At 51.3% G+C, this 19,340-nt stretch overlaps 1 protein-coding gene across 5 annotated transcripts in view; it reads left to right on the plus strand.

Annotated features, from left to right (window-relative positions):
- The window catches only part of hth (Meis homeobox homothorax), a 482,965-nt gene that overhangs the window by 188,302 nt on the left and 275,323 nt on the right, over positions 1–19,340 (plus strand). For 3 of the 5 annotated variants that reach the window (XM_076370371.1, XM_076370372.1, XM_076370374.1), the window contains exon 8: positions 16,126–16,134. The exons of the other annotated variants lie outside the window; for them this stretch is intronic. In XM_076370371.1, the coding sequence (XP_076226486.1) occupies positions 16,126–16,134 (9 nt within the window). The remainder of the gene's footprint in view (positions 1–16,125; positions 16,135–19,340) is intronic. 5 annotated transcript variants of the gene reach the window in all.

The raw sequence follows: 19,340 nt of genomic DNA on the forward strand, positions 1-19,340 counted from the left end.
TGATCTTCTACGTGAGCAGTTGGTAATGATGTTTGTACAGTTCCCGAAATTTCAAGCGCTACGAGAATCGATTAACGTGATGTCATTAACTCGGTAGTTCGATCCGTTCGGGGATGAAGGTGATTTAGCCGGCCGGCGCGGGTGAACACGAAGAATTTCGGGGGTTCGGGTGCGGCTGGGGCCCGCTAAATTGGCCCGTCGTGCACCGCGCGCCGCAAGAAATATGACAGCGGATCGGGGCCGATGATCGGAATAAAGGATCGAGGGCGGTTGGCCGAGCGACAGGTGACACCGGCAAAAAGCCACCGTCTCCAGGATTACGAAAGAGGCGGTGCGTTTCATACTTGGCCTCATGAGAGCGCGTTCCGATCATGGAAGAGGCCGCGTCCCGTCGTCGTCCCGTACGCATCGCCGGGATCGGGTTCGACGCGCGGCTCTTACGTGAAAACAAGAAGACGAGCGCCGGAGAAAACGTGAGACGGCCGGATCGGATCGCGGGCGAGACCGCGCGGGAGAGGGACGCTACGGCGGGCAACAGCACGAAGAAAAAGAGTTGCCCGTGCTCTCGGCCTTTGTCTCCAATTAACCGACCTCCACGGACAAATTAGGTCGCGTCTGCTACGTGGGTATAACGATCGTCTGTACCTCGGTTTCGCCGCGGGATCGGCTTCTGCCGAACCATCCTTGGCGAGCCGAGATAAGAGGATGCTGAGGAGAGCGTGGCTTTCATCCTTCAGCCTCCCCCCGAGTAAAGATTATCCGTTCTTTCTTGAAGCATATGATCCCGACTGAAACTGTTTCGTTAGAGAATATTGTTGATTGGTGGTGAGAACGTTCGAATCGTTTGCGATTCGACGAAGTCCTGATTCATCGTTAGGTTCCAGTTCTTGATACTTTATCCTAGGAAACATCTAGGGGACGTTCTTTGAGAGAATTGAGAAATATCAAGGGTAACGTAGATAGTTCGTGAACATATTCAGATTTTCTGCGATTAACTGAATCTTGTTTCAGTACGTTACTTTCTCGATGTTCGCGGTACTGAACGAGTACCGAAGTTGCGTTTACGCAGCGTGTAATTGCGAGATTACGGCCAGATGAAGCGTAAAATGGTAAACTACGCTGTAATCGGCATAAAACGGGCTGTCCGAGTGGACATAGAGTCGCGAGGGGTTAACTCGAGCACCTTGGATATTAGAGGAATCTTAATATCGTACGCGTCGCCCGTTTAAACCTGTTGAGCTGTGTGTACCTAATAAGGACGATCCGAGTTTGTAATAGCAATTACGTCGGATAATCCGGCGCAGTTGTTTTAATTATCGCGAACGGTAATTCGAATCATCGCATAAAGATGAAGACCGCTCGAAGGAGGCGGAACTTTCATAGAATTGCAGAAGAAGCGCAGGTGGAACCTCGGATAGCCATCCGGCAGACAGTGTGGCACGCAGAACGGTATGCCCGCGATATTAACCTCTCGGTGGTGTGTATGATTGGACCAGCAGATGTCACTCGTTATGTAAATGGCCGAGTGTTTACGAGGGGACACCTTCGGTAACTAGCTGCTCCACTCGCTGCTTCGTCGTAATGATGCGCTAGAAATGTCTTTTCGTCTTTTTGTCTGCCCTTCTGTTCCTCGTATTGCGTCCTCCTCGTCTTCTTCTTCTTCTGCTTCTTCTTCCCCTTCTTCTTCTTCTTCCTCCATCTTCTTCTTCTCCTCCTTCTTCTTCTCCTTCCTTCATCATCTTCTTCTTCTTCTTCTTCTTCTTCTCTTATACTCCGCCATGTGTTCGTTGACTCGTTCGTCAATATTCTTTGGCGAATGGGTCTGGCTGGTTGCTTTTGCCGGGCTCCTCACGAGCAAAATAATCGTCTGTCCACTCGACAGTGTGCACTCCCGGAAGATTCATTTAGTTTCCTCGTCCCGGTGTTTACAACCCTCGACGCAACGACGCGACGGCAGAGTGATTCAATATCAGTTCCAGTTCCCTTCGCCGATTGAACAGTTCTATTTTTCAAACGCGACAACCGAGAACATGGAAACGTCGCCAATCCACGGGACGGAATCCTTCCTGCTCAAATAACTTGTCGAGATATTTTATTATTCTCTGTCATGGATCTCCCGTATTACTGTCTAGATCTATTAATCTCCTCAGACTAAGATTAACCCGCCGTCTAGATCACTCACCACCTATGATTCCCCATTTATGATTCACCAGCGTATTTCTATCCTCTAATACAGAAATACATAAGAGATCGATTTTCCGTGGTCGGCAAGGTCAGACAGAAGTCTCAGTCGAATCAGCTAATTATTATTAATACTCATTATACGCCGGTAAGCTGATAATTACGTAAGGCTGTCACGTAAAAATTTACAAGTCAATTACTGCCATTTAGGGTCGGCCCATCGATTAGCTTATAACTTCCAATCAACAAAGAAATTGAACGATATTATTACCAAACGATTCTCGGAAAAAGTTGACTTGAACTTTGAGGATGTACAAGCTGGCCATATAAAAGAGGCCACATAAATAATTCGTCTGCTTCTTGCGACACAAGGAAATTTAACCGGCCAATCTCGCTTGGTACCAAGGGACACATAACCTGGTGTCAATAATCTTTTTATCATCATAAACGTACTCCTCATCCGTGGTTATACCTCGTTCAAGGTCACCGAAGGTCATACACCCGAAAAAGTCTACTTTACTTCGAGTAATCAAATTATATCCCTTCGAAACTGAGCAAGATCAGTCGATATATTTCTTTCTTACTACCTCATTACGTATACAAGATCATTCCATCTACTCAAGGGATGAGAAAAGTCTGCTGCAACTTCTATGCCTATGTTTCAAAAGAAAGTTCGACATGTTTATCATTCGGACAACTTGTTTCTAACTGATTCTCGGTCGCAAGGGAATACCAAGAAAGTAAAATCTGTTCGTTTGACTTAAATTCGTTCGAACTTTTCCAAGCTTCGAATACTTTAATCTGTAGAATTGTTCTTTTTTCTAGAATCTCTTTTTTATTATCTTATTACGTATAGTAGATCATTCTAGTGAGTTTTTAATTATCTCACCCCATGTACCAATCGAAACGTTCATTGCCTCTCCGAGATACACCAAAAGATTCGCGGTCAGTTAAGTTTCGGGTGCCGTATAGAGACACTCCGAATGATCCCACGTTAATTACCCCTGGCCGAGGGGAATCGAGCGTTCGCCTCGCATCTTCGGCTCCGTCGGTGGCAAGGTCGCGGGTGTACGGCTCCTCGGAGTCGCGAGATCGTATCTGGCCGATGACGCGGGCAGCGATCATCGCTCCGTGCACGCTGTATCTTGATCTTCGCGGGACAAGGCTCCGGTTATTTGAAAGTTTTTCGCCTCGCCTCCTGCCCGGCTGGAACGGTGAACGGTCTGGGCCGCAAAAAATATTTGGTACCGCCGGGACCGGCTGAAACGTCGATTTTGCGCGAAGTCTGAACCACCTTATCGACTCCGATCGATTAATCCGCCGTGTAAAGTGTTTTAATTGCCGGCTTAAGTGCGCCCGCTTGCAAGAAAGTTTGCTTTACAGCGCGGCCAATTAAACGCGCGCAATCATTATTCAATGATTCGTGGAAACCGTCGCGTACGTTGGTGCTCGCTGAAAGTCTCGTTCGCACGCGCATGACGGATGCGCTCGACCGTTCGCGGGGAACGTTTGAAGCTTCAACGCGTTCGGGACGACGACGAATTTTGTGAAACGACGAGCGTCGTCGAGGCCCGTTATTGGTTACGAGCGGAAGGAAGATTTCGACGACGTAATACGCGCACTGGCCACAGCTGGCAATGCTTTGATTTCGGTTTCACGAAAGAATTACTTGATCCTCTAATTCAAATAAAATATTATTCCTGTTACCGACTATTATTTCAGAGCAAGTTGTAATAGATACAAAGCATGCCTATTTCTCTCTGGTTTCGATAAATTATGATGTATCGATCACAGTCGAGAAAGAAGTCGCAAGGGGTTAATCAGCGAATCCTCGGGCCGCCTAAATGGGTCGAAGGAATCGAGCGGGCAGTGACACGTCCGCGTAAGAAAGCCCGCGCAGCGCGCAATAAAATACGAATTTTCAGATAAACCGGTGGACCGGGAGACCTTTATTGCAGGTCGCGTCGGGCAGGACCATAAATAAAGTCGCATTGTGCGTGAACGGTGTCGCTCGTCGAGCCCGGGAATGAGTGGAAACGTGGCGGGGCGCGAAAGCGACGGCGAAGGGGGAGAGGAGGAACCGTTCGGCTTTATGGATATCTTCTCTCTTCTCGCGACGCGGTGCCACGTAACAAGACTCTGGACTCTGCGTCTAATTGCGTTAGATAGCGCCGGCCTTATTAATAACCCCCGCGGACGGAGGGATTATCCTGGCAGGAAGATATCCAGGAACGAAGGAAACGAGTCCTGGCCGCGGCGGGGACCACGTGAGAGGCGAGAGATAGTGGACACGGCATTTCACTTAATGATAACCCGTCTCCTTTCGCTCCTCCTCCGCTCGCAGCACCAACCTTCCCTCTCCCCCTCCCTCTCTTTTTCTCTCTCTCTTTTCCTTTCTCGTCCTCGACGGTGAAAAGGATCGAGAGGATCGCGGGAAGACCGGACTCTGCCTGCTCTTTTCTCGCTCCCTCGCGCGTCGTCCGCTTGTCCTTGCCTCTATCGTCCGGCCGATCTGAGCGACGGTACCGGTATCGAGGAACGACAGTCGCCACGAAAATTCTTTGTAACGTTCTCCAGCCGTTTGGTCCGGTACTCCTCTTAACGCGCAGCCGGAAACGTTCTCTCGCTTCACGAAAAATCTGCGGGCTCGACGGATCCGTGTTTCCCTTCGGGACCAATAGAGTACTTGGTTGATCAACAGTGCGAACGGGGCCTGTTTCTTTCGATGCTTTATCTGAAATGTTGGGAATCTTTAATTTCTGATCAGGGGATGGCGGATTAACTCAGGCATGTCCACCGGTATCTGCGATTTAAGCTTCGGCTTCTTATTTATAGACGGGTAGTAGAATCCCCAGCTTCGCGCTCGGAATTATTAGGATATCAACCGATGTACCAGCGGGACGTTACCGTGTATGCTAAACGTCAGATGAAATTCCGAGGATTGTCCTCGAGATACCAGTCTCGCGTTGAAGAACGACGTTTCCCACGCTCTGCTCGGATAATATCTATCCGAGCAGAAGGCGAGGCGTGTAGACAACTCGGTTCCTCCTTTCTCGCTCCGCTCCCGTCCCCTCTGTCCCTCTGACCCTCTCCTCTGGAAAGGATTCTTTCGTCCTGGCGCGCGGAGTCGACATAACTCGATGCTGGAAGGGGCATTTGCATGCTCGCGCGCGCGCGAAATCGCCGCGGTGTCTCGTTACAATCCCCGGCGTCATCGACGTCGTCATCGCCGGTGGTTGCTGACCGACGCCACGGTGACGCCATCCGCGCGGGCGCGGGGGAACCCGGGGCATCCTTAAAGATCGCCGATGCAACATTGACAAACTAGGTATGCAAATACCCTACTGCAAATACCCGGGGTAACGGCCGGCGATCAAAAGTCATGTAATGGTATGGCCACCATCAAGGCGAATGGCCGTGGCGTGGGTGTAGCGGAACGTTCGCGAAGATAAGACGGAGATAGCCGTGGACGGAGCGAGACCGCCTCAGCCCGGGTACCTCGAACACGTTCATTCGCCCGGGGATCGTTTCACGGACGCGTCAACGCCGCTCGATCTCCCTTTCGAAAGAGTGTACAGGATTGCCATTACAAGCCTTAACGAAATCGTTCCCGCGCGAACACGCATCCCGATGCTTTCTGCGGGCGAACCTTTACATTCAGCGAGATACTTACTCCAAGAACAGATGAACACAATTTTTCTACACGATCGTGATCTTATTTAATCCACGATTCCCAAACGCTTGCAAGAAGGAACCAGTTTAATATCGTCGCGCGTACCGATCTCAGTTTACTCGATTTTCAAGCAGTAGTTCTATGAGACGTTCCGACGTTCGCCATCCGCTACCCAGAGCCATCAGGGACACGGAAAGAGATAGGCCCCGGCGGAACGTCGTCGAGTCGCAGAAAAGATTCATCCCGGATCGTTACGTTCCTCCGGCTAATTGCCTCCCTCGATATCCCTCTCGATCCTCGTTCCCGGCGGATGGTCCCGTTCGTTACGCGGACAGGCTCGCGTGGCAAAGAAACTTTCTCGCCCCTCGTAAACCTCCCCGAATTGAAAAGAATCGTCCCCCGTAATCATTAGTATACAGGGGTACTCGTATGCCCGGCATAACTAAGCGGACGCGCACTCGCCGGTGCGTCGCCGCGCCACTTACCGGACACATGGCAGATAATAACGCGAGGAAGAAACTAGCCTGGCCTCCCCTCGTGTCCTCCGCCGACCCCGGTTACCCGCGGGTACACGCTCCGCGAGCCGGCGACCGCGGATTCCTCGCGCTGAGAGCGGGTTAGCGCACGCGGACGCGCCTGGAATGCTAGCAAAACAGCCGCGCGCGATGGAATCGTGCGCTCTAGGTGACCATTTGCCGCGTACACGGTCCCGCGAGAGGATTCCTGCCCGGTGCCCGGATCGCGGCAAATCCCAGCGCGGAAATTCGGAGTATGCGGCGATACTAGCGATCACCTCGGTATTTTCGCACTAACGCCGCTATAATTGATTTCTTATTTACCGCGGCGACCGTTCCCGGAAGACGGCCTCTTACCACGCGGCCGACCGGCAAACACGCCTTTCCCGCGAACCGCCGCCGCGGATCCGGGACCATTGTCGCTCGGGACTCGAAGTGCCACGGTATTCCCAGTATCTCTCGTCTCCGCGGTTCTTCAGCGATGCTCGAGTTTGAGAGGATTCTGTAGCGTGATTGAAGGAAATTAAAGGCTTGGGTCGTTAGGACTTCGATGCTTCCGTTGTGACTTTTAGTGTCAACTGGGATGAAGTCTGCTGTAAGCCCTATGCTTAGTATTTCAGAAGAAAGTTTGACGTGTTTATTATTCGGACAACTCGTTTGTAGCTGATCCTCGGACGTGTATCAAGAGTATATCAAGAGAAAGAGAAATCTGTTCGTTTAGTTTGAGTTAAATCCTTTAGACTTTTCCAAGCTTCGAATAGTTTAATCTGTAGAATTGTTCTGACTGGATGTTGCGTAAGTAGTATATTCGCAAGGGGTCGACGAACCTACAAAATTTCCGTCGAACGCTTACGGAAACAGGGATATCATCGAGCGAAATAGAAGCGGGCCTAGTGGAAGACAAAGAACGGTCGAGTGCGTCCAGAGGCGAACGGAATCACAAATTAGGCAGGAGGTCCTCGCGGGTCAAAAGATGTCCTGGTCCCGAGCCTGGCTCGCATACCGAGCCGCAGCCGCAGCCGCAGCCACCGCCGCCGAGCAAAAAGTACAAAACTGGTGACCCGGCTGCGGGGGCCCCGGTCCTTCTGCCGTTCAGCCTCGGAACCACCATACTTTTTGCCGACACTCCGCGTACGAGAACGAACTGTGTCCGGCGCGAACGTCAGCAGAATGTAAAATATGCAACACGCCGCCTCGCTCCTGTCTGCCGAAAGTTCACGCAGGAGCCACGGAACTGCGAATCGCGGCCGACATTAGGGTCTCCGTTGTTCCATCTTCTTCGCCGCCGGGAATATTCTGTCCTGCGACGTGATTTTTCGACGACCACTTTACGAACACGTTCTCGAAAATCATTGATCGTCAATTATTTATAGCTATGCTAATGGTCCTCTCGTTTTTCGGTAGTTCATTCATTTTCTCTGTCCTTTGTTTCGCATTGAATTCGACTTCAGGTGTACCTTCGGAGGGTAAATTTCCAAAGGAATTTTGATGGAATTCTTTTTTGCGTTATCGCGGCGTTTCAGCGTTTAATTAACTTCCGAGGAACTTTAATCTGGTGATCCTGAATGGAATAATTTGAAGACCGCGCGCCATAAGTTCAAAGTTAAGGTTCGCATGCCTTCGACGCGGTTCGTTCGAGCGCACCGTGTTCTTTTATGATCGACGTCCTTTCTCCTCATTAATATTTCCCACGCGTGTGTAACCACGATGGAATTACAACCGGGACAATTCCATTACTCATAATTTAGATTGAAATCTTTTCTTTGCGATGAGAAGACCGTCGATCGTAATCGGATATGGCTAAACAGTAATGCTTCACGGTTCACCCGGTACAACTCAGCGCATTTGTCTCGAATGATGAATATTTCATTCCGCGTAAGAAAGTGAAAACGGATCTCGAGTCTCCCCGATACCATAAGCGCGAGTTTTCATTAACCGGTGATTAGAGGCAGCTCTTTCTATGCGGGCTATTATTATAAAATTCTCCTTGCACACGATTACAATAATCAGCATTCCAATGAAGTACGTCGAGATCTCTATTCCTCCGTATATCCAGTAAAAAACGTTCCAATTAACGCGACTTCATATTTCTCGCCTACGGTCGCCCGTGTAACGATGCGAACATATCGTTATGATTCTAATTTATTTCCTTTCCCACCTTCTACTTTCAAACGTCCGCATACAATGTACAACTGTTCCATGCATATTGCAATAATCTACACGATTTCCATACGTATGGCACTAAAGATAAACTTCGGTGTAACCGATACTTCCTCGAACCAGTTTCTAAACTATCGAACTCGACGCATAAACAATTACGAGCTCGTTGCCAGAAAAACCAAAGAAACATCCCCGTTACGTACAATGTAACCTGCAAACGGGCTAATGGCCAATTCCGATCAAAGAAGAGGGAGAAAAAAACCCTTCGATCCGCGTTCTTTTCCGACGCATAAAGAAGAATCGGTCGACGATAAAAAAGACCGCGGTGCAGCTGGAAAGTCATTTATCCGGCGGCGCGAGGCGTATCAAGACATATCCATCCCGACCGGTCACGTTTCTCGATTGCGTCGATCCTCGGCGTCTGGCGTCCGGGCATTCGGCAAATGTCGGTGGCCGGGCCCGTCCGTTCCCCGTCGAAAATTTTATTTAATATGAAATAAAACGCATTCCCGCGTGCTGTGCGTGCCAACGACGGAGGAGAGGGCATCGACGCGGCCGCATCCTCTCGCGGCCATTGTGTTTCTCCTGTTCGCCGGCCACTCGGACGTAGGTATCCACGGATCGTCGCGGGTTCTCAACTCCGACCGGGTCGTACCGTGCCCGTTTGTCGCTGCGAACCATTTTTCCATGATTCCGCGACGACTCGCCGGCCCGGGACGCGGCTCCGTCACGGAACCGGCCGGAATTACGTGCACGCGAGCCGGTGCACCTGCCACGAAACTTTCCGTGGTGCGGGCTTTTGAAGCGGCGGGCCTCGTCGCGAGTTCCCCGATCGCCAGAACACGGACCGTTATTTCGGTAATGAAACATTCGACGGACAATTCGCGGGAAACGCATGTGCCACCGGCGGATGGCCGAGTGTTTCTTCAAGATAACTTCCGTTGGAAATTCAGTTGGCGTCGGCTGTGTTCGTGTTAGGCGTTTGTATTTCGGGGTTGGCTGAATTTTTAGTGTATCCACTTTCTGGAGAGATTATTTCCTCGCGTTCCAGAGGCGTATGTAGAATAATGTAAATGTTAAAGAATTCTTTCGACTACAAATGTGTCTACTCAAAGTTAAAACGATTAGGAGATTCATTCTAAGCGGATTCAATGCTCTTTTCTTTTCTAATAGGATTTCAAATGTCTGTCACTTGCAGCGACTGTAACGAAGTTTTAAGAAACTTGAAATTTCGGCGACAGACGCTTCCGATACAAATGGAAATGATTTTTCGAAGAAACGGTCATTCGGAGAACCACTGGCGAGCTGAGGTTTCTTCGCGAGAGTCGCACACCGGCGCAAAAGGTATACGCGTTGCGTATCTCCGAGAACACTGTCGCCACTGGCAAAAACACTATTGAGTTAATCAACTAATTTATAATTAAAATTCCACGGTGGGAGCCGTCGGGAGTCTCGGGGCCCCTTCTGTCTCGCGGCACGGCTCGGCTCGCCGCGACTCGCAAGAAGCGAGCGCATCCACTGTCTGGTCCCCGCCGTTTCGCCGTAATCGTCGTCAGATTCATAGAACACCAATTAACCGGTGATCGACGCCCTCCTCATCGCCAGCTCCCGTTCCCCTGACCGACGTGGCCGACCCGTCGAAAAAGTCGACCTAGTTTTACGCTCGAGTTTAGACTCGTTCCGGCTAGCGGTTCGTCCGGTTCCTTTTCGTCGCATTCCGAGGGCAACAATTCTCTCGTCGCGGTTTCTCGGGTCGAATATCGAGCGTTCCTCGAACTGAAACGGAACATAACGCCGGGATATAGCAGTAATAACTCGCTGACAGCATTTTTGCATAACTTGAAACGTACATCGAGGAACACTTCAGCTGCTGTCGGTCTGTACGTGTCGCAATTGCAATTAAATCGAAGTTACTAAACGAGATATTATCTGGTGTAATAAACAGCGTAATTTCTGTTATCGGGTGTCCTCGTTACTGTGTTTATCTAGAGTCTAAATTCTTCTATTCCCCGCATAGAAACGAGGTGCTGAAAGGCGATGGTAGAAATTAATGAATGGCAAACGCGGATGGTAATAATGTTTTTATTATTCGATAGGACCGGTTCTAATTTTTCTGTTAGACCGTTTTAACGTGGCGTCGCGTTTCTAACGAACGATAACCCTATTTTTTCTCGCACCTGCGTGCGCTTGAGATATTCATGGAGGATTAGGGACGTGTCGCCGGGTATTCGATTATAATTGTAAAAGAGATTGCGTCGGTCGCTCGATACGGCGGTAGGTACCACGGCCCGTCTCTGTAGCTCATTTTAATCCAACAGGACGGAGTTTGTAAGACCGGTCGATTTGAAAAATACGCGAAGCTGTTAGAGTGTCCGAGAGAAGGTAATGAAGCAGCAATACGAGGGACGCCGCTTATAGAGTCCTTGTCACTTGTCATGCTCCGTCGGCCACGCTCGCTAGATCGCATTAATTACACGTATTAGAGCCTCCCGTTTTCTTCTTGCCGGTGTCACGCCACCCACATTGCCGGAATATTTTTATTCCTTGCCGAGTATCAAGGTCCTTAACCTCCGATTGGTTTCAAGCCGTACGACTAAATATCCCTTCACCGTAAAACCGTTTTCTCCGGTTACTACGAATCAGCTTCTCACGCGTCCCGCACTGCCGTTCGAACTTCTATGTTATTGGAAAGATCGGAGCAGGCGATAATTTCTCTCGAACTAAGAACCAGGACTGTTTGTGACGACCAGATTCGGCTTCGAGTCTTTACCGCGTGTCCGTTTAACATCGCAAGGGACAACAGCAACGGTGTAATATCTCCGAGGATAAATATTTTCAAACGAGAAAGTCATTAGCTAAACAAATCTCGCGATTCAAATGCTACCAGTCGGAGGCACGCTGCCATAGCAAACGTTCAAGGTCAACAGAAGCATCGACGTTCCCCGAGCATCCCTCTACCACCTCTTACCGCCCTGACACAGCGTTTTCCTCAACGAACAGTCCACGCAACGCGAGCGTCGACGAAAAACCAGTCGCACGGTGGAAAAGCACAGAGGCGAAATTTCGTGGCGCAAAGGGGAGGGAGGTTCCCGCGCGGCCGCTCCTCGAGACGGCGGGTCCGTCCGTCCGGCCGGGGAGGCGTCGGGCCCCGAACGGGCATAACGAGTTTTTGCCGTTGGAAATTTGTTAAGGGGAATGTAAAGAGAATAAGTGGCGATTCCCTTTCTCCCGTCCCTTCGTGTCTGACCGGCCGGGTTCCCGTGGCGTATATAGGAGTCGCAGCCGGTCGCTTGTGACTCGGTTGATTGACTCCCGGGAATTGGAGGCACGGGATACCAGAAACGAGCGGCGCTAGCTTAGCGAGACTTAAAAAGGAACTGGAGCCCCGAGGTTCGTGGCTGTCTTTTTGCGATCGCGGCGAGACCCCCTTTAAGCGCGCGCGCGGGCGCGCTCTCGGATCGACGTGCCCCGTTCCCTTCGTTCGTTCGTTCGTTCGTTCGTTCGCTCGCTCGCTCGCTCGGTCGGTCATTCGCGTTTCACGGTGTCTTTCGGCCCTCAGAAACGATCCGATCGGGGGCCGCCTTCTCTTTCCTTTCCTTCGCCGACGGCGTCCCGCGGATATCTGGCTATACGTGACCGATCCAATAATCCATGGGAACCAACCTTAATAACGACCATTAACCATTTCAACGGTTATCCGAGCGTCCATCTCGCCTGAACGCCGCGGTCCAGCGAGCGGAGGGCAGCTTTCGAGGAATCGACGCGTTAATTAACCCGATTAATTGCCGGAGACTCTTTCGTCTCGGGGGATGGTGTGCGAGGCGTCGCCAGTCGGCCGCAGGTCGTATAGTAGATCGAAGTGAGACGTTAAGTGCGCCTCGTACGTTTTCGCCGGTCACCACAAATTCCCATTAGGCCGGGGCTGCTCCGCGACCGGCCGTCCACCCCCCCTCCCGACCGATTCTTCGGACGGTGTTAAAACGCTGCCCGAGTTTTTCTTGGGATCGGCCGCCACGGCGTGTTGAATTCGGCGGATTCCAGCGGTGCTACCGGCCATTGTCACCGTCCGTCCGTATTAGCGGCGGCTTCACGGTCGGGAGGGGCCGTGGAGATTAATTAGGGACGATGTTTTAGCGGCAAAAATGAGCCGAGGGGGAGAGCGAGAGAGTGGGAGGGAGGGTGGAGCAAGAAGCGGGCACCATCAGCAGCCGCCTGGGCTCTCGCGCTAACTAACCGGCCGACGCCGGCCGAACGATCGAGCGGGCCCTGCTCGTCACCACCGGCCGCAAGAACGTGCTACAAATTAAGCCCGGATAGGCAGGAACCATCTCGAAAATTCGGGCTCCTCTGCGAGCCCCTCTGTACCAAGTCACTTTGCACGCGGCCATGGAATTCCATCGGTCAGATCGTAACGGACGATTCGAACGTTTAATTGGCCCTTATCGGACGCGTATCCGCCATACTTGCCGCTGCCGGAATGTCGCGGGATTGTTTTCGGAATGTAGACTCTCGATCGGCGGAACTATCGTGGATTCGGCTGTCCCTTGCAATTTCTGTCCGATGCCAAGAAAGATACTGGGAGGTCTGTATGAAGAATTCTGTGGATTACGGTATGTTTAAACGACACGATTAGATGGATTAGATATTGAATCACTCTTGAATACCAAGTTGCGCAGGACAGTAACTTTTCATTTGTAATTGTAATCGATTATTGAAACGAGATCTTACTCGAATACTTGAAGAACCAACCGCTGTCACCCTTGATACGTGTACGTTCGAAAATATTCATTGGAATATTAACAGATTATTCGACCGAATTAGCTAAACCCATTTGATCCATCAAAAAACTTGAACCACGGCTGAACGATAATCGTTACGGATTTACCGAGTCGAATGTAGAGACCAATGACGTAAGATTCGAGGGACTCGATGGAAGCGAGACACCTGGATAAGTCCAGCAGCTCGGAGGCCTCCGTTCACTGTCGAAAATACGGAGCTCCCCGTTGCGCGTCAAGGCAACGATTCCCAAGGAAAGGCACGAGGCGGTCGAGGTGAATTCCGTGGATCGACCTCGTTCAATGATTTCGATGGAGGATTTCGAAACAGTCGGTCAGAGACGATCCGTGAATACGTCGGCGTGCGTCGTTGCGCTCAGACGGTGGGCCTCTCTTTTGGCAGCGGCAGAACGATTACCGTCGGATTTATCGCGCTCGTTCCGTGTCATCGTGTCATTCATCGCGAGGTCTACTGAGATCCGCGCGCCGTTTTATAGACCGACCGCCAATTTTCACCCCCGACCTGTCTCCATAATTCCCGTCTATATTTAAGACGTCGGGTCCCTCGCATTATATTTTACGTTCAGCCGGCGCCTAATACCGCCTACCGGCACTCGAAACAGCGGAATGTTCATTTATTCACCGAGCATCCAGACTTTCGGACATCTCTCCCGCGTATTAGTTTCCTTAATACAATTACCACGGTATTAGCGCTCATTTTCCCACCTCAAGTTATCTCTTAGCGTCAAGTGAACGCAACAACGGTACGAAGAAAACATTCAATTTAGAAGTTCCTTAATTAAACGGGGCACAATCGGACAGTACAAAGTTCCTCGATTACTAAGCTACCACTATAAACCACCGCAATAACAAATAATTCTGCTCCGGTTGAAATGGCTGGAAATGATTCGAATAAAGCAGAGATGATCGGGAACGCGGCTAAAGCTGGAATAAAAGCTGGAGATCACGGTTGCTCGGAAAGCGGCGTCGCGTCGTCAGGAAGCGGACCGCGGAGCGGTTTTATCGATCGATTTGCCGTGTCGATCGGCAGCCGAGGCGCTAATGGGTTAGTCAGCTTGAACACGACTCGAGGCACGGCGCACGGAGCCGTGCCGTGCCGTGCCGCGCGGGACGTTAGCGTGCGAAAAATCTGTCTCTCCTGCTCCCTCGGCCGGGCTTCGGCTCCGCGGCTGCAACATATGTAAATGGCCGGGTGTACGCGGCCCGGGGAACGCACACGGCACCGCTCTCGCGTGTTCCCTGGACCCGTTCCGAGCGGGCACGTTGCACGGCCCCGAGAGCTATCTCGCGCCCGGAGACACCGAGTCGCGCCTAGGAATAATAAATAGAGATAGACGAAAGCAGATAGCGGCCACGGGGACGGGGAGGCCGCGTGTCCTGCCCACGCAAAGATTATCTCGAGGAATTATGAGTGACCGCTCAGGCTTCTAGGTTATGCAAAGCCGCGGCTATCGACGCCGCTCGTCCGTGAAATGGACGGCTCGGAACGGCCCAGCCGGCTTCTGGTCACTCGGCTCTGATGTTGCACCAACGGTCGCCGGAAATTGGATTACGCTTTTTAGAAACACGACCGATCGCGAGGGCTTCAAGAAGCTTTCGAATTATTCTTAATACTGAGAAACTGTGGGAGCTCTTTCGTTTTTTTCTCTTACCGCTTGACACTGGGGAGGTGACTCACAGTTACCATTCGATTCACAGCGAAATTGTACGGTTCGATATTTACCGAACTTTGTGTATCGCTTTGCGAAGTATCGAACAGTTTCGTCCGTTCGTGTTATAAGTTTCAGGGAACATCGCGAGATTAGTTTTCTATGAGATTATACAACTCTATTTCGCTAAGATCTGTCTGGAAGAGAGACCTTTAGCGGTATACTCTCGGCAAATTCACCGTTCCACAGCAATAACAAGCCAATCCGTCTAGAGAATCGCTCGAGCGTTACACCGGGGCCCTTCGATCGCTCGATTGTCCCCCTGTATATTTTTAATTACCATAATTTATGGATCGCGGCGATCTCGCGCGTTGCCGGGCGCAGTCGCGACAATGGAAAGAAGCCGTGCACAGCCGTCCGTGAAATGCTCCGGCACGGTTTTCACGGGTGCGCGTCGCGCGGCGGTCACGCTCGCTCCTTCGTTATTCGCGGCGATCGGCTCGGCTCGCGCTTATTTTGTAATTGTCGGTGTCTCGCGGCCGTAATCGCGGCCCGGCGATCGCCGGCACGGCCGAGCGAGCGTTGGCTAATCGCCGGGAACGCGATCATTTCCGCGAGCCCCCTGCCGCGAATGGCTTCCAGTTTCCACGGATCGCTTCGTTCCGCAGTCTTACCAGCCGATTCCTTTCTCCGTCGCGCCGCGGAGGCCGAGAAAAAGATGAAGGGACGAGCGAATCGACGGCCGCTCGCACGTTTCAATTAGACGCGACAAAGGGTATCCGCGTGGGACCGCATTTTCCAATTTTTGCGACGATCGCGAGGAATGCCGTTCGCGCTCCCGATTCCGCTTTTGCGCCGATGGCAGCGGGAAGTGAGTTTTTCGCGAAACGCTCTTTAGCGCCGAGCGGCAATTAGCCCGGAATTAGCCGTGCATTCTGCCGGACAACGCTCGCTCCTCTTCTTGCGCGGCGGATGGCCGTTCCGCGGGCTTTTCTTCGCGGACCGAGAAAGAGAGAAGCGGACCGGGGAGACCGGAAGCGATCCTCGCGACCTCTCCTTCATTCCGATCGAAATTAGTTGATAGAAAATTACCGATGGAAATCTATTTGGCAAAAATTCGACTAAAGCTTCTCCCTTTCTTTTTGTTTCAGACGCCATGGGTAAGTGGACAAGAATTCTCCCCTTCTTCTGTTCCCTTTTCTTTCCCTTCTGCCTTCTTCTTCTTCTACTCTTCTTCTTTCGTTGCTGTTTTTTCTTCTTCTTCTGCTCCATCCTCTTCTTTCCGTTCTATCCCCTTTTCCTCCTTCTTCTTCTTCGTCTTCTGTTCGCCTCCTCTGCTCTGCGCAGGGCAACCGAGATCGTCGGCAAGCTCGACACGATCGAACCGATCCTTTCGGAAATCCCTGCCCGCCGATTGCCGCGCGCGCGCACTTTAATGATCGCAATTAACGGACCGGCTGTTCGTTACACTTGTAACTCCCGCGTTGCTCGCTCGGTTTCCAAGCCGCGTGCACGGACCCGTTCGAGAAAACTCGAACGATCCAATCGTGGCCGTCTTGGAATCTCTGACACCGGCGATACCAGCTGTACAGCTCGATTCGGTGCTTCCTGTGTTAGATGGAACGACTTCCCATCGTATGGCTCGATTATTCTCAGCTCGCTACAAACGAATTTGATCCCGAGTCCGTTAAAAACCGAAGATTGCCTCGAAGATTGAGATTAAAAATAGTTTAACCTCGCGAGGAACGATCGATGCAGGCGTAAAGCGCTCGTCGAATTCGTTTCGACACCGTCGAGGCCTACTCGGCGTTGCAAGGCGGCGGAGTTCAATAAATCGAGTTGACGCGAAACCTGTTGTTAATGAACCGGCAACACCTCATCGCGGTGGGTCAAGGAATCGATAACTCGCGGCCGCGCCACCGCGTTTTTCCACGTCGCCGATTATTATCCGGCTTTCCTATTTTTCTCCGAGATTGCCACGGCGCCGCTCGCTCGCTCGCGCGTCTCGTTAGCCGGGTCGTTTCGTCGGCTGAATAATACAATGTATTAATATTTATAGGCGGACGTGGCCGAGACACCGGTTTTCGCCCGTTTATATATTAATTACTTCGCGCGGCCGTGATACGAGGCCCGGCGGCACGGAGGGCCGGCCGAATTATCCGCGATAACTCGTGAACAGGACGTCGGAGGCGTACCGTAGCCGGCCCGTTTACCAAAAAAGTGCGAAACTGCGGTGAAATCGCAAATTGGCGGCCGCGGTTTGCACACGATGTATGCGGCGGCACGGTATTAATATTCATGGCGGCCGGGAATTTAAGACGTCGACGTTCATTTTGGAAAGAATCTCGCCCTGGGAAACTCGCGGTGGGGGGATGGTCGATCACGGGGCTAGTGGGTCGAGCCGAAAAAAAAGCGGCGACCGCCGCGCGCGGGAACGACGCCGGCCAACGAACCGCGATCTATAATGAAGAATGCGCCCCGGCCGATCTGTCGCATACATATTTATAGGAGCGGACTCTCCCGGACAGATTTTACAGTTTACATATTAATTACATCGTTAAGGATTCCACGGCGACCCGTGTACGGTAGATTACGGTTTTGATATACGATTTCGGGAAATTAGCATGCGACCGGCGAGCCCGCGATACCACGCTCCGAAAAACCGATTTGCGGACGGTCGGGCTGACGGGAAAAATGTTGCGATGAAATTGGGTCGATTAAAAACGTCGTGATCGAGGCGGCCGCCGAGGTGTGGGGAGATCGGATCGCGTCGCGGACGGAATCAATGGTTACCGTTACATTCTGGACCGACGCGGACGCTGCTGACCAATTTCCCTAATTCCAAAGGAACACGGCGATCGTGCTCGTTGAAACAAGTGTTTATCGTGTTCCATCGGATTTGGAGGAGGATGTATAACAATCGAAGCTTTGCATAGTTTCGATCTCCATGTTTAATCTTCTACGGTCTAATACGAAACGATTTTTTATTGAAATAAGCTGTCACGAGGAGAAACAGTTTGTTACACTTCAACGGAATGAATTACAGTTTGCGTTGCCTGTGTGCCTCAATTTGTATCGGGGGCGCAGAGATGAAAACGTAGCTTAGGCGCAGTCGATCCAGGATCACGACAGATCTCGGAAAGCGCGGTCCGCGTTGCCTGCAATCTAATTAATCTAATTAAGCCGCTGGAGCGGCTCGTTACTGCGGCGCGCGCCGTACGCGACAGAAACTGCGACGAAGGCGAAAGACCACTGACGCGAGTGACCACTGGCAGGAGAAACGGATTGGCAGCGAGATTGTTCGACGATCTTTCGAGTACAGCGCCGGCTGCCGCGGCAACTACGATCTGGATCAACGACAGTGCCTCTGACATTTATACCGCGAATCAATTTTTCATATCGAGCGCTCACTTCTCTCGACTTTACGAGCCGCTGCGTCTCAATGGGAGCTCTCATTCTTTCTCTTCGATCATTCACTCCGGTAGACGGCGCACAATTTCCCTTTAAGACAAATTAACGTCACCGGCCAAATTCTATGGTAAAATATTCGACGCGAGATCGGATCACGGTGAAAGAGCCACGGCGAGCTGGGCCGGGCTATGAGCGGACTATCAGGCGTCCTCTGCATCGCGGTAACGCGCTCGAAAATAAATAATGGATCTTCCCAATGTTGGAAATCATTGTCATGAATTCCGTCCAGCTGGTCGCATCGGTACGCCCCGACTGCACAATGAATAATTGATTTCTTATGGATATCGGCCGAAAAGTGAAGGGATAACGTCGCGGTAAGGATACTTTGTAGTCGGAAAATTGAACGCTTGATGCGAGAAGCTCTCGAGTTGAATCGTCTACAGCTATTCTAAATGCAGTGCGTTTCCGCGGAGATCGCTGAATTGAAATGGGAAAGTATAAAAGATATTAAGTAAAATTGTGTGACGCCTGGAGAAAGGATAGACTGGAAAGTACGAGGTTAAAGGCGAGAACGTCGCAGCAGTGCTTAGTTGCAATGCGTTTCCTTCCCGTCGATGCATCGAATGGAAAAAGGCAAATGAAGTGGGCTCGGTCTCGGAATCTGCGTGAACGTCCTAATAAATATCGGTCGCGGGTGAATTATTTTGATTGCGAGCGAATCGTGTTCGGAGTGCATTACGATGCGTCCGGGACGAAATAAAATTGGCCCCGATGAGGAACGATATATAGCGGCCGCCGGCTCGATATGCAAATTCCAGGCCGGCAATTATTCGGAGCTTCCTTTCCTCGCCGCTCGTAAAGCTTCAATGAAGTTATTTCGGGGGGTGGATGGCGCCGTGGCGCGATCCACGGATTTTTCGAATCTTATCTTCCACGGTCCGGGCCGGGAAGACTC

The sequence above is a fragment of the Nomia melanderi genome, chromosome 8, assembly GCF_051020985.1.
Source record: "Nomia melanderi isolate GNS246 chromosome 8, iyNomMela1, whole genome shotgun sequence".
Lineage (NCBI taxonomy): Eukaryota > Metazoa > Arthropoda > Insecta > Hymenoptera > Halictidae > Nomia > Nomia melanderi.